Consider the following 25,828-nt stretch of genomic DNA (forward strand, 5'->3'; position numbering starts at 1 on the left):
CTCAACACTTGTCTCTCAACAAATGCCAAGTCAGTATCTAATGAGGTGATGATTTTTAAAACTTATTGTTATAATGGATTTTTATTTATTATTTTACTGGTATTGTGACAAATTTTCACCACTGGTTTTAAATTCTATGTTGTATCATTTTTAATATGTTGTTTTCTTTTTGTCTAAATTTTGTTGGGAAAAGAACAAGTAAGAATTAAAAACTCTACCTTTTATGTCATGATACATGCTTTATGTGTGTTTGCAACATCTTTGATAAATATCCTAAGTAGTTTTTTTCTTGCAGGAAGTATTTTTGGACTAGTTGGCTTTTTCTATAGTTTTGGGGGATAGCCATGTTGGAGTCATAGACTGTGAGGCTAGTCAGATCACAAGATATTAAAAATGAAAGGAGCCTCCATCATTTTCTAGTTATGTTTCCTTATTTATAGGGGAGGAAACTGAGGCCTACGAGTCCATAAGTTGGGTAAAATTAAAATGGGTTTGTGACTTTATAATCCACATCTTCTCCAATCTATGCTGTTGTTCTCTGAACCAAATGCAAGACCATAGTTGGACATTCAAGTGCTACATTCCACTACCTAGTAAGAGCCAATAGGATAGACATCTTTTACACCACATTTATTTTTATCAGTTGTTGTTTGCTAGTTTCTTCGCTTGGCAGTTGTGATGTGTGTGCGTCTCATTTGATTTCCAGGTTCCTGGTTGTAGCCATAGACCCTGGCATCTCTGCCCATGAGTATCACTCCCTCTTCCAGATCAGTGGTGATGCCTGCCCAATAACTTTGTTTTTCAGGCAACCAAAGCTGTGCCCTAGATGTCACAGTCATATGGATGAGAAGAAAAGAAATTTAGTTTACCAGGAAGATGGCACTGAAACTAAAATCAGTCCTACAGATGATATTTCTGCCCTCATGACTGTATCCCAGGATATCAAACACACACTAAGGGAGGGGACCCACTGGTTGTACACCATTTTCTTTTTGTATAGGTGCCCACGCTCTGCTGTCCTATACTTGTTGCCTATGCTATACTGAGGAGAAAGGAAATTTTCTGCCTTAATTTCTGAGTCAAAAGTGAGTTTTGAATGATGACAGAGGTTTTGTGACTGTATATATTCTTTCAGAAGGGTGTGATCTTGTTGCCAAAATATTGGGTATTTTGATGCTATGTGGGGGAAATGAGATAAAATATTTGAAATGGGACTATTCAGGAAAATACACAAAGTCATTGTACTCAGACACATGCAGATGAACCTGATTTTCTCTATCATTCATCACTCAGATTCTGTTTTCAGGAGTTCCCAGTAAGCCTTACATAGGGCCATAGAGAGGGTATCACTAGCTTAGTCTGTGACACAGATAAATATCTGAGAATGGTCTTTTTCTCCATATGAGATTAGGTGTCATGAAACTAAAGAGTCAGGGAGTTTGAAAGGTTGAGGAAATGGGCTATCACTTAAACATTTCCTTTGAGGGCAGTTTACTTAACTGCTTTATTAATGAAAATCCTGACAATGGAGTCTGTTGTGGACCTACAGTGTTTGACTCTTGATTCTGAATTAAGCCCTCAAAATAACGTAGGTTTCCAGAGCACTTTCCCGAAGGGGATAATGGGCCTCATGTTTCTTAGTGTGTTTTTAAACTTTCTATCTTTCCATTTCTCTATCCCATAATTGTCTCTCTTGATTTCTGAACACTCCTCCCTATACAGAACTATCTGTACCTGACTCACTCTGTCTGGCTCTTCCTCAATCAAGAAACTGAAAGATTCCAGCAAGGCCCTGCCCTCAGGCTTCTACCTTCTCAACCGATTGTTCCTCAGGTAACCCCAGCTTTGGAGAGGGGGTGGAGTTTGCTACTCTGCCATATTGGAGTGAGGACTTGATGAGGCCTGGGTTCCTGAGGATATGAAGGGTGGAGTTCAGGGGAAAGACCTCGGTGAAATACCTGAAGGTGGTCTTCTTCGTTGATTGTTGGATTAGGGTCTAGGGTAGCAAGCTGGCTGATCAGAGGACTGTCCTCTCAGGTTTTGGGCCTGGATCCCTGATGGCTGCTCTCCAGTGCCTGGCAGCAGTCTTCCCAACTTCGGGGTCATTGCAGCATCTGAAGTCTTGGTGCTTCTGTACCAAATAAGAGGAGGCTGTGAATGTGTGAGGGAGAGAGATCTCCCTCACCTTTGGGGCCCCCTCCCTGGCCTCCACTGTCCTTAAGGATTTATTTTGTTATCAGACTCCACTAGGAATGGGCATCACTAGCTCTGGGAATTGCAATTCCCTGATGATCTTGTGTCCTGTAAGAGAGAGTCCTTAGTGGGATTAGGAGATGTGTCTTAAGTTATCAGAGCCTATGTTTTCATCAGGAAAGTCAGGTAAATTCCGCATGTTTGCCTCAGAGAGGGATACTGAAAGTAAAATCACTGATCCAATATGGTTTTGACCAATCAAAAGTGCTCCTCATATGTAAAGGTTTATAATAAATACATTTAAGATTTATGTAAATATGAGATTGTCAGTCCATTATTCCTTTCATGCTTTCAGCAATGATCAATTTAAACTATAGTGATATATCTTTTTAAGAGGAATGCTTTTTTACTTCACTAGGGTCAACTCTCTAGAGTAGGATAAAATTGGGTTGAAACAGGGATCTAGGAAGTTCACCTTATTCATTTCCTGGTTCAGGTGGAACTGTATCTGAAACAGGTCAAAGTGATTTTTAAAAGTATTTCCGAAGTCTCTGCAGAACATGCTGCTGCTTCTTACTACCCAGTACTCTGTTTTTCAGTTTTCACTATCAAAGTTTTTCCTAGTGTCTAAATTAAATCTCTGGTGGTATAGCCTGATCTTTTTTCTCCTAGTCTGTTTTTGGATGGAATGTTGAGGCATTGGACTTTCAAGTTTTAAAAATTTTCTTTTTCTAAGTCCTTCTCTTTCTAAGTTCCTCATTTTTTACTTTGTTTTTTTTTTGTGGCGTTCCTTTCTTATCTGTCATTCTTTCTTTGTCTCCTTTTTTTTTCCCTTAAATTGAGTGAATAGATTCTCCCAAAATCTGTATGGTGAGGTGCAGACTGATCATGAAATTCCAGAGACTTCTCGTGGGGCTGAGGATGAAGGAGGAAGCCTTGGCTCTGTAGTTCACCATAAATTGAGAGTAGTGGGGGACCATCTTCTGAGATACTTGTTGTAAGTACAGTGTTCTGAAGACTCAAGGCTGAGACGGCAGTATTCCTAGTCACTACACCCATATCCAGGTGGATGCTATCTCCCTTAGGGACTCTCAAAAGAGGGTCACTTACCCAGTCTTGGATGCAGATGATGTGGGTGTCGCGGAGCTCATCCCTGAGTGGGACACAGGAAGGAATCATTCCATTGCAGGGGTCTGAAAGTATCTCCTTAGGAGCCTTGAGCCCTGCTCACATCCTTAGTTTGGAGTATGGCCAGTCAAAGTGGGAGAGACCAGAACTTGTGGAGAAGCTAAAGAACTATAGGCCTGTCAGAGAGGCAGTTGCAGAACGTGACACTGGACATCTGGTCACTTACAAAGTATATATTGAATCATGGCCACCAGATCCCCATTTAACCAGCTCTGGGCATTAGGAGTTAGTCAGATTCCTCAGTCCCAGGGCACTGACACTAGATTAGGTCCTTGTCTCTTTTTTCAGTATGGAAAATACAATGAGATGAATTATTCTCATCTTATTCTGCATTCACCCACCCACCCACCTTTTAGGAAGCAGGAAACAATAACAACAATCAAGATCCTAAATCCATGTTTTTTACATTGGGTCATCAAGCAGGTATTCCAGGGCCTGTAGTGACCTATTTGGAAAACAGCCTTCCTTGAATAAAGGAGAACCTCTTTCAAGCTTAGATAAACTTAGCCCTTTTGACCTGTTGACCCTTAGGGCTCAGCAGCCAAGAGAAGTTTTCCCTGTACCTCATGATGGATTCTGCTTGGCCATATTTCCATATTTTTGGTCCTGTCTGCTGCCCTGCATGGGCCTGAGGAATGGAAACTGATATTCAGAATTCAGCAGAGATTCCTGGGTGGTAACTTATGGATACTTCCAGTACACGACTCACTGAATGCTATTAATCTTATGTGCATCTCCCAAAGCTAAGATCACCTCCAAACCATACAGAGATAGCATATGCTACAGAATGATAAGACAATAGCTTGCATCACTGAGCAAGTCCTGTTTGGAGAACACTTCAAAAGACAAAACTGAGTAGTGATACTTTTGGGCTTCCCAGGTGTCACTAGTAATAAAGAATCCACCAGCCAGTGCAGGAGACATAAGAGACATGGGTTTGATCCCTGGACCAGGAAGATCTCTTGGAGTAGGCAATGGCACCCCACTCCAGTAATCTTGCCTGGAGAATCCCATGGGCAGAGGAGCCTGGTGGGCTATAGTCCATGGGATCACAAAGAGTCAGACATGACCGAGCGACTAAGCACAGCGATACATTTAACCCAAATTAGATGATCAGTTATAAATGTTCTTATGGACAAATATTAAAATAATATACATTGAATTAAAAATGAAAAAAGGAGTTGATTTCCAATGTTGTGTCAGTTTCTGGTGTACAGCAAAGTGACTCAGTTATATGTATACATATATTCATTCTTTTTCAGATTCTTTTCCCATATGGGTTATTACAGAGGTTGAGTGGAGTTCCCTGTGCTATACAGTAAGTCCTTGTTGGTTATCTGTTTTATATTCAGTAGGATATTTCAGTGAACTCATTTATATCCTTGGTATTCAAAGTCTGATTCATGAACCACAGGTTCCAGCATCACATGACAGCTTCTTAGAAATAAAGAACCTGAGTCTCAGGCCTATTGAATTAAGTACCAAGGTAATTTGTATACATTCAAATGTTTGAAAAGCCCTGATTTATAAGTTCCCTTTTGGAAAGGAAGGAACGCCAACTATGGCTAAATTTATGCTATAGTTCTAGGCTCCTGGAGGAGGGCATGGCAACCCACTCCAGTATTCTTGCCTGGAAAATCGCCATGGATAGAGGAGCCTGGTGCTCTACAGTCCATGGGGTTGCAAAGTGTTGTACATGATTGAGCAACTAAGACAGTACCTGCGTGTTTTAATTTGAAACATTAAAATCTGCATATGATCATTTGAGTACTATAATTTGACCACCCTAAATAATCATTCCATTTTGGCTTCCCCAATCTTCAGTGCCTCCTAAACCCTAAACACAGAGCTGGGAAGCTTCCCTCCGATTGTTGTCTCTCCGCTCCTGACAAGTGCCATGTCTGACAGGGCTGAGAGTGTCCTCTGGCCCTCAACAGCCATTCCAAGGGAGAAAGAGATCCTGCTGTCCCTGTCCAGATAACTGGACTGGAAAGAGGAGAGACTAGCAGGGCCCCCAGACTCCAGCTTTCAGCCAAATAGAAGCTCCCACGTTGAGACTTTGATTATGAACTCCTCCTTATTCCCTCCCCTCACCCTTGGTTTACCCAAACCTTGAAATATTGCTCTTTACCTCGAATCCGAGCATCTTCCTGCAGCTGAAAAAAATGAGAGAAAGTCAGAGTCAGGGGCCACTCTCCTCTTCAGTGTACCAGTAGACTTGGTAATTATAGGGATGTCTGTGTGAGACATGTGGGCTTCTTGGAAATGTAATGAAATTTGAAGTTTCCTGAAAGAATGTGTGTTGTTTTTGTATGCCTCACATCAAACACAATGCACTGCATATAGCATATTCAATAAATGTTTGCTGAATAATAAATAGGACAAACTCTGGCCTTATTACGGGTGGGAGATACACAGTTCATTACCTATAGTCATGATGATTCATGCAGTGGCCTCTCCTCTTTTATTCTTTCTGGCCTTTCTGTTTTCTGGCCTCTTTCATTCTCTTCAGGCTTCCCTAGTGGCTAGATGGTAAAGAATGCACCTGCAATGCAGGAGACCTAGGTTCGATCCCTGGGTTGGGATGATCCCCTGGGGAATAGAATGGCAACCCACTTCCGTATTCTTGCCTGGAGAATCCCATGGACAGAGGAGCCTGGCGGGCTACAGTCCATGGGATCGCAAAGAGTAGGGCATGACTGAGTGACATTCACTTTTCTTTTCACTTTGACCCTCCTCATTCAAGAAAAGACTCTACACCTGGACATCACCATATGGTCAATACTGAAATTAGATTGATTATATTCTTTGCAGCTGAAGATGGAGAAGCTCTATACAGTCAGCAAACACAAGAACAGGAGCTGACTGTGGCTCAGATCATGAACTCCTTATTGCCAAATTCAGGCTTTAATTGAAGAAAGTAGGGAAAACCACTAGATCATTCAGGTATGACCTGAATCAAATCCCTTATGATTATACAATGGAAGTGACAAATAGATTCAAGGGATTATATCTGATAGAGTCTCTGAAGAACAACGGATGGAGGTTCATGACATTGTACAGGAGGCAGTGATCAAGACCATCCCCAAGACAAAGAAATACAAAAAGGCAAAATGGCTGTCTGAGGAGGCCTTACAAATAGCTGAGAAAAGAAGAGAAGCTAAAGGTAAAGGAGAAAAGGAAAGATATACTCATTTGAATGCAGAGTTCCAAAGAATAGCAAGGATAGAGAGATAAGAAAGCCTTCCTCAGTGATCAATGCAAAGAAATAGACAAAAACAATAGAATGAGAAAGACTCTAGATCTCTTCAAGAAAATTAGAGATACCAAAGGAATATTTCACGCAAAGATGGGCTCAATAAAGGACAGAAATGGTATAGACCTAATGGGAGCAGAAGATATTACGAAGAGGTGGCAAGAATACACAGAAGAACGATACAAAAAAGATCTTCGTGACCCAGATAACCACGATGGTGTGATCACTCACCTAGAGCCAGACATCCTGGAATGTGAAGTCAAATGGGCCTTAGGAAGCATTACTACGAACAAAGCTAGTGGAGGTGATGCAATTCCAGTTGAGCTATTTCAAATCCTAAAAGATGATGCTGTGAAAGTGCTACACTCAGTATGTCAGCAAATTTGGAAAACTCAGCAGTGGCCACAGGACTGGAAAAGGTCAGTTTTCATTCCAATCCCAAATAAAGGCAATGCCAAATAATGTTCAAACTACTGCACAATTGCACTCATCTCACACACTAGTAAAGTAATGCTCAAAATTCTCCAAGCCAGGCTTCAACAGTACGTGAACGGTGAACTTCCAGATGTTCAAGCTGGATTTAGAAAAGGCAGAGGAACCAGAGATCAAATTGCCAACATCCATTGGGTCATCAAAAAAGCAAGAGAGTTCCAGAAAAACATCTACTGCTTTATTGACTACACCAAAGCCTTTGACTGTGTGGATCACAACAAACTGTGGAAATTGTTCGAGACAGGAAAACCAGATCACCTGACCTGACTCCTGATAAATCTGTATGCAGGTCAGGAAGCAACAGTTAGAACTGGACTTGGAACAACAGACTGCTTCCAAATCGGTAAAGGATTACATCAAGGCTGTGTATTGTCACCCTGCTTATTTAACATTTTTTTTTCTTTTTTTTTTTTTATTAGTTGGAGGCTAATTACTTCACAACATTTCAGTGGGTTTTGTCATACATTGATATGAATCAGCCATAGATTTACACGTATTCCCCATCCCGATCCCCCCTCCCACCTCCCTCTCCACCCGATTCCTCTGGGTCTTCCCAGTGCACCAGGCCCAAGCACTTGTCTCATGCATCCCACCTGGGCTGGTGATCTGTTTCACCATAGATAGTATACATGCTGTTCTTTTGAAATATCCCACCCTCACATTCTCCCACAGAGTTCAAAAGTCTGTTTTGTATTTCTGTGTCTCTTTTTCTGTTTTGCATATAGGGTTATCGTTACCATCTTTCTAAATTCCATATATATGTGTTAGTATGCTGTAATGTTCTTTATCTTTCTGGCTTACTTCACTCTGTATAAGGGGCTCCAGTTTCATCCATCTCATTAGGACTGGTTCAAATGAATTCTTTTTAATGGCTGAGTAATATTCCGTGGTGTATATGTACCACAGCTTCCTTATCCATTCATCTGCTGATGGGCATCTAGGTTGCTTCCATGTCCTGGCTATTACAAACAGTGCTGCGATGAACATTGGGGTGCACGTGTCTCTTTCAGATCTGGTTTCCTCAGTGTGTATGCCCAGAAGTGGGATTGCTGGGTCATATGGCAGTTCTATTTCCAGTTTTTTAAGAAATCTCCACACTGTTTTCCATAGCGGTTGTACTAGTTTGCATTCCCACCAACAGTGTAAGAGGGTTCCCTTTTCTCCACACCCTCTCCAGCATTTATTGCTTGTAGACTTTTGGATAGCAGCCATCCTGACTGGCGTGTAATAGTACCTCATTGTGGTTTTGATTTGCATTTCTCTGATAATGAGTGATGTTGAGCATCTTTTCATGTGTTTGTTAGCCATCTGTATGTCTTCTTTGGAGAAATGTCTGTTTAGTTCTTTGGCCCATTTTTTGATTGGGTCATTTATTTTTCTGGAATTGAGCTGCAGGAGTTGCTTGTATATTTTTGAGATTAATCCTTTGTCTGTTTCTTCATTTGCTATTATTTTCTCCCAATCTGAGGGCTGTCTTTTCACCTTGCTTATAGTTTCCTTTGTAGTGCAAAAGCTTTTAAGTTTCATTAGGTCCCATTTGTTTAGTTTTGCTTTTATTTCCAATATTCTGGGAGGTGGGTCATAGAGGATCTTGCTGTGATTTATGTCGGAGAGTGTTTTGCCTATGTTCTCCTCTAGGAGTTTTATAGTTTCTGGTCTTACATTTAGATCTTTAATCCATTTTGAGTTTATTTTTGTGTATGGTGTTAGAAAGTGTTCTAGTTTCATTCTTTTACAAGTGGTTGACCAGTTTTCCCAGCACCACTTGTTAAAGAGGTTGTCTTTTTTCCATTGTATATCCTTGCCTCCTTTGTCAAAGATAAGGTGTCCATAGGTTTGTGGATTTATCTCTGGGCTTTCTATTCTGTTCCATTGATCTGTATTTCCGTCTTTGTGCCAGTACCATACTGTCTTGATGACTGTGGCTTTGTAGTAGAGTCTGAAGTCAGGCAGGTTGATTCCTCCAGTTCCATTCTTCTTTCTCAAGATTACTTTGGCTATTCGAGGTTTTTTGTATTTCCATACAAATTGTGAAATTCTTTGGTCTAGTTCTGTGAAAAATACCGAGTATATCATGAGAAATGCTGGGCTGGATGAAGCACAAGCTGGAATCAAGAATACCAGGAGAAATATTAATAACCTCAGATACGCAGGTGGCACCACCCATGGCAGAAAGTGAAGAAGAACTAGATCCTCTTGATGAAAGTGAAAGAGGAGAGTGAAAAAGTTGGCTTAAAACTCAGCATTCAGAAAACGAAGATCATGGCATTCAGTCTCATCACTTCATAGCAAATAGATGGGGAAACAATGGAAATAGTGAGAGACTATTTTTTGGGGCTCCAGAATCACTGCAGATGGTGACTGCAGCCATGAAATTAAGAGACCCTTGCTCCTTGGAAGAAAAGCTATGATCAACCTAGACAGCATATTAAAAAGCAGAGACATTACTTTGCCTACAAAGGTCCATCTAGTCAAAGCTATGGTTTTTCCAGTAGCCATGTATGGATGTGAGAGTTGGACTATGAAGAAAGCTGAGCACCGAAGAATTGATGCTTTTGAACTGTGGTGTTGGAGAAGACTCTTGCAAGTCCCTTGGACAGCAAGAAGATCTAACCAGTCCATCTTAAAGGAAGTCAGTCTTGAATATTCATTGGAAGGACTGATGCTGAAGCTGAAACTCCAATACTTTGGCCACCTGATGCGAAGAACTGACTCATTTGAAAAGACCCTGATGCTGGGAAAGATTGAAGGCAGGAGGAGAAGGGGACGACAGAGGATGAGATGGTTGGATGGCATCGCCAACTCAATGGACATGAGTTTGAGCAAGCTCAGGGAGATGGTGATGGACAGGGAAGCCTGGCATGCTACAGTCTATGGGGTTTCAAAGAGTCAGACATGACTGAACCATTGAACTGAGCTGACTCATTGTGTATGCATTGGTTCTCTGAGATGAGCCTTTAAGTATCTGTTTTTTAAAAAATTCCCTCTTACTCATCCCAGAGTAAACAGCTGCTGATGCTATGTACTTTGGGGCCCCTGAGCTCCCAGGAGCTGGCTAGATGGTGTTTCTACATAACAGTGCTCTGGGGCAAGGAAGTGCTTTCTAGTTCTGTCTCTCCCAGATATCTTTTGCTTGACTTTCTTCTCTCCGTGTGCCTGTATGTTTGAAGGTGTTTGTCAGACTGACATAACAGTCTGCACCAGCCCAGGTGTTCCATGAGGGCAGGGACTGTGTCTGATGAACCCCATGAAGAACCACTAGACCTAGAACAGAGCTTCAGCACAGGAGATGTCAGGTGGGACATTTATCTTTGTTTATGGGCCTTGAAAGGATGAAATCAACACATGTTAGTCCCACTTATGGACAAACCTCCTTCTCTCACTAGCTCAAGTCCTGTTTGGAGGACACTTAGGAAGGACACAGGGGACTAAAATTCTGGGTAATGTGGAGGTGCTCTGAGGCCAAGGAATACTTTGTGAAAATACCAAGTTTTTGATCTCTTCTCCCTTTTACCTCCAGCCAGATGGAGGCGGAGGCTGCTGTAGTTTTTTCCTAGAGTAAGTTCCAGACACAGCAGCAGGATACAATGGCATGGCTTCTTGGACTATGGAAAAAGGCTTAGTTCAAAGGCTAAGAGTGATCCAGTTAGTGAAGTAGAGGAAATTTCTTTCAGGTCCTTTCGGTCCAACCTGGGTAGGACTGAGACACATCAACACCTTGAGCAAGCAAATGTAGTAACTCAATGTCTGGGGTAAGCCAATAATATACTCCATTTTTGGACTATATTTTTAGATATTTAATTAGTGTTTGTATAGAAAAAATACTAGAACCTGCATGAAAGAGCAGAAGAGGAGGATTGTTGCAGAACGAAGTTTAGCTCTGGACTCTTAATTTGTACTACCCTATAATTAATAAACATACTATCTTAATAGTTTACCATGTCATTTGGATCCTCCCAACTCAGTCACCTATCTCTTTCACATAACTGCATGGTATTCTTGCTGAGAGTAGTTCTGATAGATATGATTTTCTCTCTGTATTATCATATTTTTCATAAGGGAATTGTTAGGCATCTTCTGGTCTTACTTACTAGACTGACAAATGAGTGCTAGTCTTTTAAGGGAGAAATCCCTAGATAAAGAAATGAAACTAAAAGCTTGATCAAAGTCAACAGCACAGAAGGGTATAGGAAAATCAGAAGCAAGAGAAGTGATATGGCCAGGGAATTTAGAGTGGAAATTTAATCTCACCTCATTTTGTATATCCTTAAAGGCCATTAGCACCTGACAAGACAAAAAATTATGGAAAAATTAATGTTACAGACTTTATTACAAGGGATTTTATATATAGAATCTCTCAGTCATTATTAGGCTATAGAGTATGAATGCCAACAGACTATGGCTTCCTAGCTTAAAGAAATAAATCCCATTGAATTCCACTCTCATTCATATTTCTGGGCCACCATTTCTTCATATGGTAGGTGGGTGAAATACAGGAACTTATTTAAAGAAGGCCAGGTTGTGAAAGGAATGTCAGTGAAACCCACTATTGTACTTCATTTCATTGGTGTTTGTTCTGAAGCTAAACATAGCTGTGGAAATCAACACATTTGCATTTAGATTATAATACACCAGAAGACCAAGACCATGTGTTGGTGAGAACATAGAGAAGCTCGAACTCTCATAAATTGTTGGAAGAAGTACAGAAGTGTGTGATCACTGTGGGAAAAGCTCTGGCAGATTCTTCTAAAACTAAACATGCACCTGTATTCTTCACCCAGACATAGATGGAGACAGTGACTATTGGTAGTCTGAATTTCTTCATTTTGGGGAAAGGACTTTAAGACAGATAGGTATATTTTATTCAGTTGAAATATAGATTTGTTTTTGTTGATATTCAGGAATTTTAACATGCTTTGTTGTTCATTCGCTAAGTTATGTCTGACTCTTTGCAATTCCTTGGACTGCAGCACCCCAGGCTCCCCTGTCGTCTGGAGTTTGCTTGGATTCATGTGCTTTAAGTCAGTGATGCTATCTCATCCTCTACCACCCCCATATCCTTTTGTCGTCAATCTCTCCCAGCATCACAGGTTTTCAGGTGAGTCAGCTCTTCATATCAGGTTGCCAAAGTATTAAAGCTTCAGCGTCAGTCCTTCCAGTGAATATTCAGGGTTGATTTCCTTTAGGATTGATTAGTTTGATCTTGCAGTCCAGAGGACTCTCAGGAGTCTTCTCCAGTACCACAATTTGAAAGCATCAATTCTTTGGCACTCAAGTTTTCTTTATGGTCCAACTCTCGCATCTGTATATGACTACTGAAAAATCCATAGTTTTGACTATATGGACCTTTGTTGGCAAAGTGATATCTTTGGGTTTTAACATGCTGTCTAGGTTTGTCATAGTTTTCCTTCCAAAGAGCAAGTATCTTTTAGTTTCATGGCTTCAGTCACTGTCCACAGTGATTTTGAAGCCCAGGAAAATAAAATCTGTCACTGTTTCCACTTTTTCATCATCTCTTTGCCATGAAGTGATGGGACCGGATACCATGATCTTACTTAGTTTTTGAATGTTGAGTTTTGAGTCAGCTTTTTCACTCTCCTCTTTTACCCTCTCATAAAGAGGCTCCTCACTTTCTGCTGTTAAAGTGATATCATCTGCATATCTGAGGTTATTGATGTTTCTCCTGGCAGTCTTGATTCCAAGTTGTGATTCACCCAGCCTGACATTTTGCATGATACACTCTGCATAGAAAATTAAATAAGCAGAGTGACAATATAGAGCTTTGACCTACTCCTTTCCCCAATTTTGAACCAGACTGTTGTTCCATGTCTGGTTGTAACTGTTGCCTCTTGACCTGCATACAGGTTTCTTAGGAGACAGGTGAGGTGGTCTGGTATTCCCCTCTCTTTATCTGCATAGTTTGTTGCAATCCACACAGTCAAAGGCTTTAAAATAGTCAGTGAAGCAAATGTAGATGTTTTTCTGTAACTCGCTTGCTTTCTCTATGATCCAACGAATGTTGGCAATTTGACCTCTGGTTTCTCCGCCTCTTCATGGTGTTTGGAAACTTTCTCTATTATGACTCCCTTCCCTGGATGGGTCTCCATCCCTAGCTCTTTTGTCTCTCTTTTTATCTTTTATATTTTGTCCTACCTCCTTTCAAAGATGATGGGCTGCTTTTCTGGGCACCTGATGTCTTCTACTAGCAGTCATAAGTTGTTTTGTGAAGTCTGCTCAGCGTTCAAATGTTCTTTCGATGAATTTATAGGGGAGAAAGTGGTCTCCCTGTCCTATTCCTCCACCATCTGGGCTCCTCCCTCTCTGCCTCTTTGAAATCCAGCTTGTACATCTGGAAGTTCTCAGTTCATGTACTGCTAAACCTAGCTTGAAGGATTTTGAGCATTACTTTGCTAACTTGTGAAATGAGTGCAATTGTATGGTAGCTTGAACATTCTTTGGCATTGCCTTTCTTTGGGATTGGAGTAAAAACTGATCTTTTCCAGTCTTGTGGCCACTGCTGAGTTTTCCAAATTTGCTGGCATATTGAGTGCAGCACTTTCACAGCATCATCTTTTAGGATTTTAAATAGTTCAGCTGGTATTCCATCACCTCCACCAGCTTTGTTGGTAGTAATGCTTCCTAAGGCCCACTTGACTTCACACCCCAGGATGTCTGGCTCTAGGTGAGTGACCACACCATTATGGTTATCTGGGTCATTAAGACCTTTTTTGTGCAATTCTTCTGTGTATTCTTGCTACCTCTCCTTAATCTCTTCTACCTCTGTTAGGGCCTTTATCATGCCATCCTTGCTTGAAGTGTTCCCGTGATATCTCCAGTTTTCTTGAAGAGACATTTCCATTCCATTGTTTTCCTCTGTTTCTTTGCATTGTTAGTTTAAGAAGGCTTTCTTATCTCTCCTTGATTTTCTCTGGAACTCTGCATTCAGTTGGGTATATCTTTCCCTTTCTCTCCTGCTTTTTGCTTCTTTTCTTTCCTCAGATATTTGTAAAGCCTCCTTAAACAACCACTTTGCCTTCTTGCATTTCTTTTTCTTTGAAATGGTTTTGGTCACTGTGTCCCGTACAATGTTACAGACCTCTGTCCATAGTTCTGGCAGTCTGTCTACCAGATCTAATCCCTTGAATCTATTTGTAATCTCCACTGTATAATCATAAGGAATTTATCATTTTTCTTTCTGTAAAACTTATGAGAAAAGTCACTGAAAGACAGAGAATAAAAAAGTTGATTATGTTACATAGTATTGCTCAGTGGGGCCTTGCAGGAGAGAGGCTATGGAGACTTTCACTTACTTTTTTTTTCATTTAAATAATTCATAGTCTTTGATTTAAAGTCTTTTTCTGCTTAGTTTCATGTGAATAATTGATATTATAGGTTCAAAAGTGATCACTTTCCCTCTAATTCTCATCTCTATATCACAGTTTAAATGCAACTAGAATGTCAAGACTGGAAAGTTGAAATAGCTGATAATTTTGGGAAGGTCTCAGAAACTCCAAGTGAAAATCTGTGTTCTGTGAAAGTTTATAGCAGTTTGCTTTGGCTGTTAATGAGCATAGCTAGCTTCTGCACTAATAGACCATTTAAATATAAAGTGAAATCTTGTGTTTTTATATTTGAGAATTGTCACCTTGGTTGTCATTTTCCTATTTCTGGGAAAACAAGGAAATTTCATCAAAGTGAAAAAGACATCTCTTTTTATAGAATTAAAAGAATTTTCTCTCACATTCTCTAAATACAAGCCTATTTTAAAGCAATTTCAAAATGCAGGGCTTAATCATGTGGATTCTGAAAATAACTACTCATGGCATTTCCTCAGTTAGAAGACTGAAGGCAACAAATTCCCATTGGTGACCTAATGAACCTGTTTTTCTCTTTCAACTCAAAAAGTTTTCAGAACCCAAAACACTCTCTTGATAGATTCAACAGTTTCATTCATTACCAAACATATGATTAATCTGTCTTCTATAAAATATTTTTTCTACTTGATCTCTTTAAAACAATTTTAATGATTTGATCTAATTTCCTTGAAATGACATTAAAACACTATGTTTTTCATAACCACAAAAAGGGCAGTTCTTCACATCCAAGTACAAACTCATATTCTTTTCTTTTCAACACCTCAGACCTCTCCAATAACAGGTTGGAATCTCTCAAATATATTAAGTTAAAGGACAGGAAAGCTCCATGAATATGTTTCTGCTGCTGGCCATAATTCTCAGTTAAATTATTGTCAATAAATTTGGTGGTCTGTAGAACATTCTGAAGCATTAAAAAAATCATGTTGGCAATCTCTGATGCTGCAGTGTGAATCTGGTGTTTATTCTTCTTCAGAATCTTTATTAAAATACTCTCAAGAAATTCAGTAACAAAGCAGTTTATCACTGTAAATAATCAAAACTGAATGATGTCCCACCTATTGAAATTATGTTTAAATTATGTATGAGTGACTTAAGCAAATTCTATGTCTTTTAATGTCTTTGTATAGACTTTTTTGCCGTAGTCGATGGAAGAAAAGAATCCTCTTCTGTGCTAATGACATGATCATAATCATGTTAGAAACAGGAACTCCAGAAACAGTAGGCATGTTTCCCTCAGAAACAACAGATCACTAGTAATTATGCAGAAATTAGTCACTTTATGGAATTAACTTTTCATTCAAATGAATTAAATTAAATGCGTCTACTCTTTAGGTTGACTTATTTATTTTTGAGAGGTTAATTTTGAAGGTACCTCATTCTGGAAGGGCCAAATCTTTATTTTTTATGACATAGGAATCAAGGGCCATTGGCAGACAATTTGTCAAATCATCTGAGTGGCTCTAGAGGTAAACTATTTCTTTCTAATAAGAAATGGAGTTAGGATCTTTAATTTTCATATCAAAATGGTAAATTGTCTTCTTCTCATCTGAGAGTTAAAATATATGGGTTTTTCAGTACTTGCCCTAAGGTACTTGCTAGTGAATGAGATTTAAATTATTAATTTACAGTGCTTATATAATGCTGGTAGAGAAAACATACTCGAAAAGGCTTATCTAATGGAGAAGTGGATGTTGAGAACGGGCATTGAGATGCACAGACACAAGGAGTATCTGAGGATTTGGGACTAGATGAGTAGTGGAACAAGCTGGGAGGGAGCATGGGAATTCCTTACCATCAATCAGCAAATTACTCATGGGGAAAGAAGAAAATGTACTCCTTTCTTAAGCTTCTCTCCCTTCTCCCGTCTCTCACTGTGCTGTCATGAGGACCCCTCTGTACTCACCTGGTCCCACAGGGTTTCAGTGATCGTTAATTCTACTTCCTGTTGAAATAAGATACACATATTGGGAACATTACCTTAACTCTCCCAGAATCTGAACTGACACATCATGAAACAGATAGAATATGAGGCATTTTTTGGAGTTGAGATGGACACTCGAAGGCATGCCATTTGTCAGGCAGCCCTAAGTCTCCTTCAGCCCGCCCATATCCCTTGTCATCTCTTAATCTAGCCACTGGGTGACAGATATAAACAGACTCCTATGTTGACTCACCTTATTAATACCCACATACATAGCCTGCCTGCTTTTGAAGTCATCTAGTGTAGTTGTGGCTTTGAAGATGTTACTTGTCTTGGTGCACAATGACCCACCACTTGGTCAAGAGCATTCTGAGCTACAGTGCCCAAGTCTTCCAAGATATGGTTCTTGTTAGTTTTCCTGCCTCCTGGCCACAGCCTTTTCATCTCTGCTTTCCCCAGGAAACTTGATTCCCAACCAGTGAAGCTGCTCAGTTGTATCCTACTCTTTGCAATCCCATGGACCGTAGCCTACCGGGCTCCTCCACCCATGGAATTTTCCAGGCAAGAGTATTGGAGTGGGTTGTCATTTCCTTCTCCAGGAGATCTTCCTGACCCGGGGATCGAACCCAGGTCTCCCGCATTGCAGGCAGACTCTTTACCATTTGAGATACCAGGAAAGCCCAAAGGGACCAGTATATTTGGAAGTCTCACCCACCTTTGGTCTCATTGTGTCTTCAAAGGATTTTCTGGAAAGAAAGGGTGATAAAAATCTGATGAGTCACTAGATAGGTGACATAAACAAGGTGTCAGAATAAAAGGTTACCAGCCCTCATATCTACGCCATAAACATCAATTTTTACAACCATCCATGGATGGAAGTACCTTTTGGGAAATCAGGAATCCAGTGGAGAGCTTCCAAAACCTCGTTCAAGCAAGAGAAATCCATGAATAGATGCATTGAAGAAAGTAAGAAAGACATTTTCACTTTACCTCCCACCCCCAAGACACTCCTCCCCAAAGGCAGTATAGCTTAGTGCCAGTGGCACCCTCTCAACCTGTGATTTCTCCTATGAGGGAAGTGAGAGTGGAATGAGCTCTCTGACTTCCCAGGCTTCTAAGGCATTGACTTAGGAGGCCCACTTCTATCTCATTCCACCCAGATGGCTAAGGTGATTGGCACAGCTGAATAGTACTGGGGGAGTTGTGAAGAAAAGAAAGTGGTGGACACTCATGGCATTCACCACATGGATCTCCAGAACCAGCTGCAGATCACCTATTAGATCTAGGTGAGCTCCACCAAGAGGGTTATCCAGAACACTATGGGACTTCTCACCTGTCGGTTACTTCCCTCAACTGACTGACAAATGCTCCTAGTATTTCACATACCCTGAGATGGTCCATGTTAGCCTCTGCAGATGGCAAGTGAAAGCCTCTGAAGACAGTGTGTAGATATCAGCAGCTGGCTCAGCTATGTGAGAATGGGAGAGGGAACATTTGGAAGAATCTTGAATACTCTGGGGAAAATAAACAGGAGGCTGCCAGTACCCAGACTGACTTTTTGGGATTAAGAGAAGGCCTCTCCTCAAGAGGTAACAAGAATACAGAGGTGAGTGCACCCATAGGAAAGACCTGAAAGACTCCCAAAATCTTTAGCTGGGCTGACTGGTGAAGATCTTTCACTTTTGAAGCCAGTCAGTAAAGACTGGAAGAGAAGACTGCTTCTTCAAATAAAGAGATGGCAATGCAAGAATTCAAGGAACATGAAGAATCAAGGAAACATAACAACACCAAAAGAACAAAGAGATCCAGTGATGGATCTCAAAGGAATGGAGATCAATTGCAATTCTAAACAGTTATATTAAAGAATCTTTAAGCCACAAGAGAAGATGAACAATGAATAGAAATCAAGAAAACAGCACGTGAGCAAAATGAGAAGTTCAACAAAGAAATGAAAACTATAAAAAAAAGAACCAGACAGAAACTCTTGGGACTGAAGAATACAATGGCTGTGATGAAAAATTCAATAGAGGGCTTCAACAGCAGGCTTGATCAAGAAGAAAAGAGAATGATTGAACTTGAAGACAAATAATTTGAAATTCAGAAGAATAAAAAGAAAAGAACTGATAAGAGTAAAGAATGCCTATATGACTTATGGGACACCATTAAATGACATAATATGGGCATTTTGAAAGCCACAGAAGGAACAGGGAAAGTGAAAATGGTAGAAAGCTTATTTAATGAAATAATGACAGAAAAATTGCCAAATCTGGTAGGGAAGTTAACATCTAGATCCATGATGCTCAAAAATTCCAAGGAGGCTAAACATCAAGAAATCTTCATTGAGACATTATAATCAAATTGTCTAAGGTCAAAGACAAATAGAATTTGGAAAGCAGCAAGGAAAAGTGAATTACCACATACAAGGGAAGTCCCAAAAGAGTACTTCTGGACAGACACCTTGTATGCCAGGAGGGAGTAAGATGATAGAATCTAAGTATCAAAAACAAACAAACAAACTTGCTAACCCAGATACTTTATCTGGCAAAGCTACTCTTCAGAAATGAAGTGGAGATAAAGACTTTCCCAGACAAACAAAAGCTTGATCATGACTAGACTTGGCATACAACAAATGCTAAAGGGAGTTCTTCAAGTTGAAAGGATATTAAACAGCAGGAGGAAAACATAAGTATAAATCTCACTGGAAATGGGATAAATATAGTCAAATTTGAAGACTTTAATTCTGTAAGGGTGGTGCTTATTAAATCACTTGTAATGCTAGTGTGAAAGTTAAGTAGTATTAAAAGTAGCTATAGCTATCAATACAATAATTTTTTAATGGATACATATTATAAAGAGGTCTAAATAGTGATATCAGTAACATAAAATGTGAAGGGAAATGAAAAAATGTAGAGTTTTTGTATGCAGTTGCTGTTACCAGCTTAAAAAGACATACTGTAGGATATGTCTCATGGTAACCTAAACCTCTAGAAGATACACAAAAGATAAAAGGAATCAGAGCAAACTGTTGCAGAATTTCAATAAATCACAAAACAAGATAGCAAGAAGGGAAGGAAGAAACAAAGGAACTACAGAATAGAATACAACAACATGGTAATAATGGTAATTACTGATAGCTACATATTAATAATTATTTAAACATAAATGGATTAAATTCTCCAGTCAAACAGATGAGTTGAATGGATTAAAACAGTCCAGCTATATGCTATCACACAAGCACATAGGCTGAAAGTGAAGGGATGAGAAACGATATTTCAGGCAAATGGTACACAAATGAGAGCAGGACTAGCCATATTTATATCAGACAAAACAGATTTTTTAGTCAAAAACTGTACACTTTGTCATATGAGACAGAGAAGGTCATTATATAATAAAGAGTTCATCAAGATGATATGACAGTTGTAAATATATATACATCCAATTTTGAAGCACCTAAATATATATAGCATAGGTAAGCAGAACTGAAGGGAAAAACTGACAAAAATAATAAGAGCAGACTTCAATACCCCATTTTTAATAATGAATAGATCACACAGGCAGAGTTATGAAGGAAATAACAAATATATGGCATTATAGACAAAATGGGTCTATACAAAACACTGCATCCAATAACAACAAAATGCACATTCTTCTCAAGCACACACAGAACATTCTCCAGGCAAGGTCATTTGCTGGGCCACAAAGCAAGCTTAGCAAACTTAATATTGATAACATACCATGTATTTTTTCCTACCACAATGATATTAAACTGGAAATCAATAACAAGAGGAAATTCTTAAAATTCAACAACATGTGGAAATTAAACAGCCCTCAACAAACATGTTGAAGAAAAAGAAAGACTTAAGTAAAATAAAATGTAAAAACATATATCAAGATGATATAAAAAGATATCACGGCTAATACCAAAGAGACTACTATGAAAAACTATACACCAAAAAATTAGATATCTTAGAAGGAATGTATAAATTCCTAGAAATATACAACCTACTCAGGCTTCTCTGCTGGCTCAGCAGTAAAGAATCTGTCTGCAGTGCAGTAGCTGCAGGAGACATAGGTTCAATTCCTGCATCAGGAAGTTCCCCTGGAGAAGGGCATGGCAGCCCCCTCCAGTGTTCTTACCTGGAGAATCCCATGGGCAGAGGAGCCTGTTAGACTACCATCCATAGGGTCGCAAAGAGTCAGACACAACTGAAGCAACTTAGCATGCATGCATAAAACCTACTAAAACCAAATCATGATGAAATACAAAAATCTGAACAGACCAATAATGAGTAAGAAGATGAAGTTAGTAATCAAACTCCTCCCTACAAAGAGAAGCTGAGAACCAGATGGCTTCACAGGTGAATTCTACCAAACGAAGAGTTAACACCAGTCCCCCTCTAACTCTTCCAAAAAATTGAAGAGAAAGGCACATGCTCAGACTCACTCTATGAGGCCCACATTTCTCTCATACAAAATCCAGATAAGGATACAACAAGAAGGAAACTACACACCAATATTCCTGATGAATGTAGATGTAAAAATCCTCAACTTAGTGCTAACAAACTGAGTTCAGCAATGCATTAAAAGGCTCATACACTATGATCAGATGAGATGTACCCCTGGGGTCTAAGAATGATTCTACAAATGGATATCAATTGTGATACACCACATCAACGGAATGTGAAAGTCACTATCATGTCTGACTCTTTGCAACCCCATGGACTATACAGTCCATGAAATTCTCCAGACCAGGATACTGGAGTGGGTAGCCATTCCCTTCTCCAGGGGATCTTTCCAACCTAGGGATCGAACCCAGGTCTCCCACATTGCAGACAGATTCTTTACCAGCTGAGCCATCAGGGAAGCCCAAAATCAACAGAATGAAGGATAAAAACCATAAAATGTTCTAAATAGATGCAGAAAAATAATTTGATAAAATTCAGTATCCATTCAAGATAAAACTCTCAACAATTAGTTATAGAAGAAATTCACCTCACTATAATAAAGGCTGTATGTGACAAACCTATAGCCAACATCATACTTAATGGTAAAGCTAAAAGCTTTTCCTATAAGGTTAGGAAAAGACAGGAAATCTCACGCTCACCTTCCTATTCAACAGGATATTGGGAATCCTAACCAGGGCAATTAGGCAACAAAAAGGATTAAAAGGCATCCATAAGTTTGGGGAAACTCACAAGAGATAGTGAGGGACAGAGAAGCCTGGCATGCTGCAGTTCGTGGGGTGGCAAAGAGTGGGATACGACTTAGCAACTGAATAGGAACAACAATGCACTTTCCCAAATAGAACTCAGTGACTCCATATCTATCAACTATTTTCTCCTCGTAATTCTGTAGTGGAACTACATAACTATTCCTCATATTCTTAGAACTTGTTTCTATCTTCCTCCAAGTGTCAGGCTTCGCAATTCCTCAGTGGCTCTCAGACTTGAGGCTCAGTTAATCGTTATGAGCACCTTAATAAGATATGCTACCTAGAAACCTTAGAAGACACTTTTAACTCTTTTTCTTCCTGAATTCCTTTAAACTCGTTTCTTTTTCTTTTTTTGGTCTCTAATGTCTTTACTGCACAAAATCCTGTGATTTTTTGATTCCTGCATTTCTTAGTTTTGATGACGAGAAACATCTCAATACATTGGAAATAGTGGTACTATGCATTTCCTGGAAGTTGGCTAAAATGGTGGTGAAGACATTGAGTAATTAGAATCACAATTTATGAAGCCAGGTTTATGAGGAATAGTTTATATACAGTAAATATTATTCTTTATTGTGTACAGTTTTACACATTGACATATGCAAACATCATGTAATCACCACCACAGTAAAGGTATAGAATTCTCCCATCACTCTCCAAAATTCTCTCTTATCTCTTTGGAATCAGTCTCTTTCCATTACTCCCAGACCTTGGTAACTAAGCACTGATCTATTTCTTCTCCATGTAGTTGCATCACTTTCAGAATGTCCTATAAATATAATCATACATTAGGTATTTTTTTTAAATTGGAATATAACTTCTTTACAATATTGTGTCCATTTTTGCTTCCTATAAATTCATATAACATCTTCTGCATACTTCAAAAGCTCAAACCAAGGCTCCAGTTCCTTTCTGAATCTTTCTTGACCTATAAGTGCACAGAAAACCTAGTTGTTTTTTTTTCTTTTTTCAGATTTTATGTATAATATTGCCTGGGTATATTCAGTATACCCAGTATAAAGCAGCAGATTCTGGCCCTTCTCTGCATCCTAGGACAAGGAAAGCAAAGTTGGGCATCTGGCCTTAATTTACATTGTAGAGGACCTAAGAACTTCTGAGAGAAAGTGGGTCTTGGGATAAATAAATGCCCCTTGGTTGTATACACAACTAACTCCTCCTACAGGAATTTCAGATTGAAGCCCACCTTCCAATTAGAATGAGAATGACTCGCTTTTGTTCCTTCCATTAAGGAGAGGAGAAAGGACACATGAAAGTCCCAACTTTCCCCAACCAGGAAATAGGTGCAGCCGTGGTAGGGGTGGGAGACAGGGGACCTTGATTCTTCTCCCATAGAGAATATCCAATCTAAGGACATTTGAAGGTCATCATTAGCCCCATTTACCTTTTCTGCTGCCTGGAGTTCCTTCCTCCCTCTTGTTCTTGATCTTGGAAGGCATGCTGTGCCATTAGTCTGAACGGAAACCAGATGCTCTGGAGCTGAAGATGGAGATAGCTCCACGTCCTGGAGAAGAGTAAATGAATGGGGAAGAGGGCAGGTAAATGATGAGAGGAGACTTCCTTGTTGGAGAACTACCAAGACAGATGTCTTAGTAGTTCAGGAAGCACCTGTATTTTGAATGGGTCAGTGTGTTTGTGTGAATGTGTGTGTATGTGTGTACACATATGTGTAAAGATAAGGGTGTGAGGGAAGAAGTGTTTGCCCCAGGTAAAGAAATTTCAGTGAGAAGGTGGGTAGAGAAAAGAGAAACTAAGTGAAAAAATAATAAGTGGCTGGGATTGGGTCAGGGAGTGGGCCAGTGGCTGCTTGAGGTAACAGTGGCTCTAAGACAAGGTTAGGAAGTAGTATATAATAAATTCAAGAATGGACAATTTCCCATCCCATCCTCCATCCTAGTCAGACAGCTAAGAGTAGCACCACATGCTGGAGGTCTGTCAGCTCCAGCCTTCAAGTGTTTTGTAGGCAAGAGGGAAACCCCACAGCTGATACTGTCAAAAACACATGGAGCTGAGAGGTCAAATCAGTGACTCAGAGTTAAATCCTCCTTTGAGAAGTTGCTTCCCAGAACCCCTCCTTCCATTCTTCCCATCTCCAAAACTGAGTCAGGAACTAATAAGAAAATTATGTCCAGAAACTTACCCAACTGGGCACCCCAAATAGCTCTTCTCCCCACCCCTAACCTCCTAGAATTTCTCCTCCTTGAGCCGCATCTCACAACAGCTTCCTTTCATCTTGCCTATCAACCTAGCCCTTTTCAACTCTTCTGTGACCTCAGCTATGACCTCATAGATCTGAGACAACTGACTCTCTCCTCCCACCCTCAACCAGGCTTCATTTGATACAAATGATACAATAGTGAGATGATACTGTGAAATTTTAATTTCTGGGAATTTTTGTTACATCATTGACCTCCACCCATTGCCTTAGACATTCTGTACTTCTGAGAGATGATAGGAATGAGCCCAGAAGAATCCATGTTTTATTTTGAATTTCAAAATAGAGTCTAAAGCGTTAGGTCTTTTGATTTCAGAAGTTAGGTCCTGGTGACTCACACGTAAAGAAATCGCCTGCAATGCAGGTGACCTGGCTTCAATCCCTGGGTCAGAAAGAACCCCTGAAGTAGGACAAGGCAACCTATTCCAGTATTCTTGCCTGGAGAATCCCATGGACAGAGAAACCTGGTGGGCTCCAGTCCATAGGGTCGCAAAGAGTTGGACACAACTGAGCATAGCACAGCACCTTGAGAGAAATGGTTTTGTTTTGAATTCCAAAAGTCTTTGACTTGAAAGAGCAGCAAAGATTGTTGAATTATTGTGGCTGTAAAGTTTTAGAAGGGATGAAAACTGTTCTCTGCAGAAAAAAATAGTTTTCATCTATAGATATTAAAAATAGGTATAATAGTGCTAAAAAGAAGGCAGGAAATGAGTATTAGAGAAAAGTTAGATGTAGATGTGCAGCTCTGAGAGGAACCTGTTACTATTTGGTGATCGTATACGTAAATCAGGGCTTCCCAGGTGGCGCAGTGGTAGAGAATCTGCCCGCCAGTGCAGGAGATGCAAGAGACGTGGATTCGATCTGTGGGTTGGGAAGATCCCCTGGAGAAGGAAATGGCAATCCACTCTAGTATTTTTGCCTGGAAAGTTCCATGGACAGAGGAACCTGGTGGGTTACAGTTCATGGGGTCACAAAGAGGCAGATACAATTGCATATGCATACACACACATGTGAAATCTCCCAATATGTATAGAAATCTGAGAACAGAAGGGACCAAGGACCTACTTCTTCCCTGCAACTGGAACCCTAGGAAGAACAGACTCAGAGAGGGTGCTGTGCCAACAGGAGGAGATTGTGATAAAATGGGACTTATGGTGTGGTGTGTATTTAGGCAGACAGGGCCTAACATGGTACCTTCCAGTTCCCCACAGCCTGCCCAGGCTATCCCTCAGGCAGAAAAGATCCAGACTATCCCTCAGGCAGAAATTACAGAGTGGAGGAGGAGAGGTCTGACATATGAAGAGGACTCACAGTGTGTGAGCCCTGTAGCAAAAGACCATTGTAGGTTCATGGATAAAGACATGGACATTGCTTGCCCCTACCTGTCTTCAGCAGTATTTAGGGAATATCTGTTATACTGCCTACCCCTAGCTTTGAAGAGAGATTTTAGAGCTTTAAATGCTACTAATGAGACACACCAAGAACACCATAGGCTCTCCCTGAATACCACCTTCTTACTATTATTAACTACTTAAAAGATTGGTCACCAGAAGAAGCTCTGATTAGAGATTACTCTCTCCCTCCCTCTCAGAGGCCACTGGGGCCATTCCCATCATGACCTGCCTCCCTGTTTGTGACTCCACATACAGGAACTTTTAGTCTTTTATGGCCAGATACATGCCATAGCCTAACTCAAGTTCCTAGTTCTCTCTAACCACTCCAAATCTTTTACCATCTAAAACTGAATTCTTGATTCTGCCCACCTTGAAAACCTGTTCCTCTCCACCACATTTTATGCTGCCACCATTCATCCAGTTGCTTAATTAAAAAACCCTGGAATCATCAAGTCCCCTCTTTTTCTGTCTCACTTCAGAAAATCCTATTGGCTGTATCTTGAATCTGGTCACTTCTCATCCAGGTGAAGCCATATAATTTCTCTTTTGGACTACTGCTAAAG

The 25,828-nt window shown here is 40.1% G+C and overlaps 1 protein-coding gene across 1 annotated transcript; it reads right to left on the reverse strand.

Moving 5' to 3' along the window:
• Positions 1-696: 696 nt before the first annotated feature.
• C3H12orf54 (chromosome 3 C12orf54 homolog) lies at positions 697-23,902 on the reverse strand. The gene is given in 10 exon segments (XM_043878607.1): positions 697-822; positions 1,959-1,997; positions 1,999-2,131; positions 3,304-3,346; positions 5,513-5,537; positions 11,381-11,413; positions 16,409-16,447; positions 17,142-17,172; positions 23,041-23,160; positions 23,797-23,902. Coding segments are annotated over 9 exon segments (429 nt in total). The 5' UTR covers positions 23,106-23,160; positions 23,797-23,902; the 3' UTR covers positions 697-801.
• Positions 23,903-25,828: the final 1,926 nt, after the last annotated feature.

This window comes from Cervus elaphus, chromosome 3 (genome assembly GCF_910594005.1).
Source record: "Cervus elaphus chromosome 3, mCerEla1.1, whole genome shotgun sequence".
Taxonomy (NCBI): Eukaryota; Metazoa; Chordata; class Mammalia; order Artiodactyla; family Cervidae; genus Cervus; species Cervus elaphus.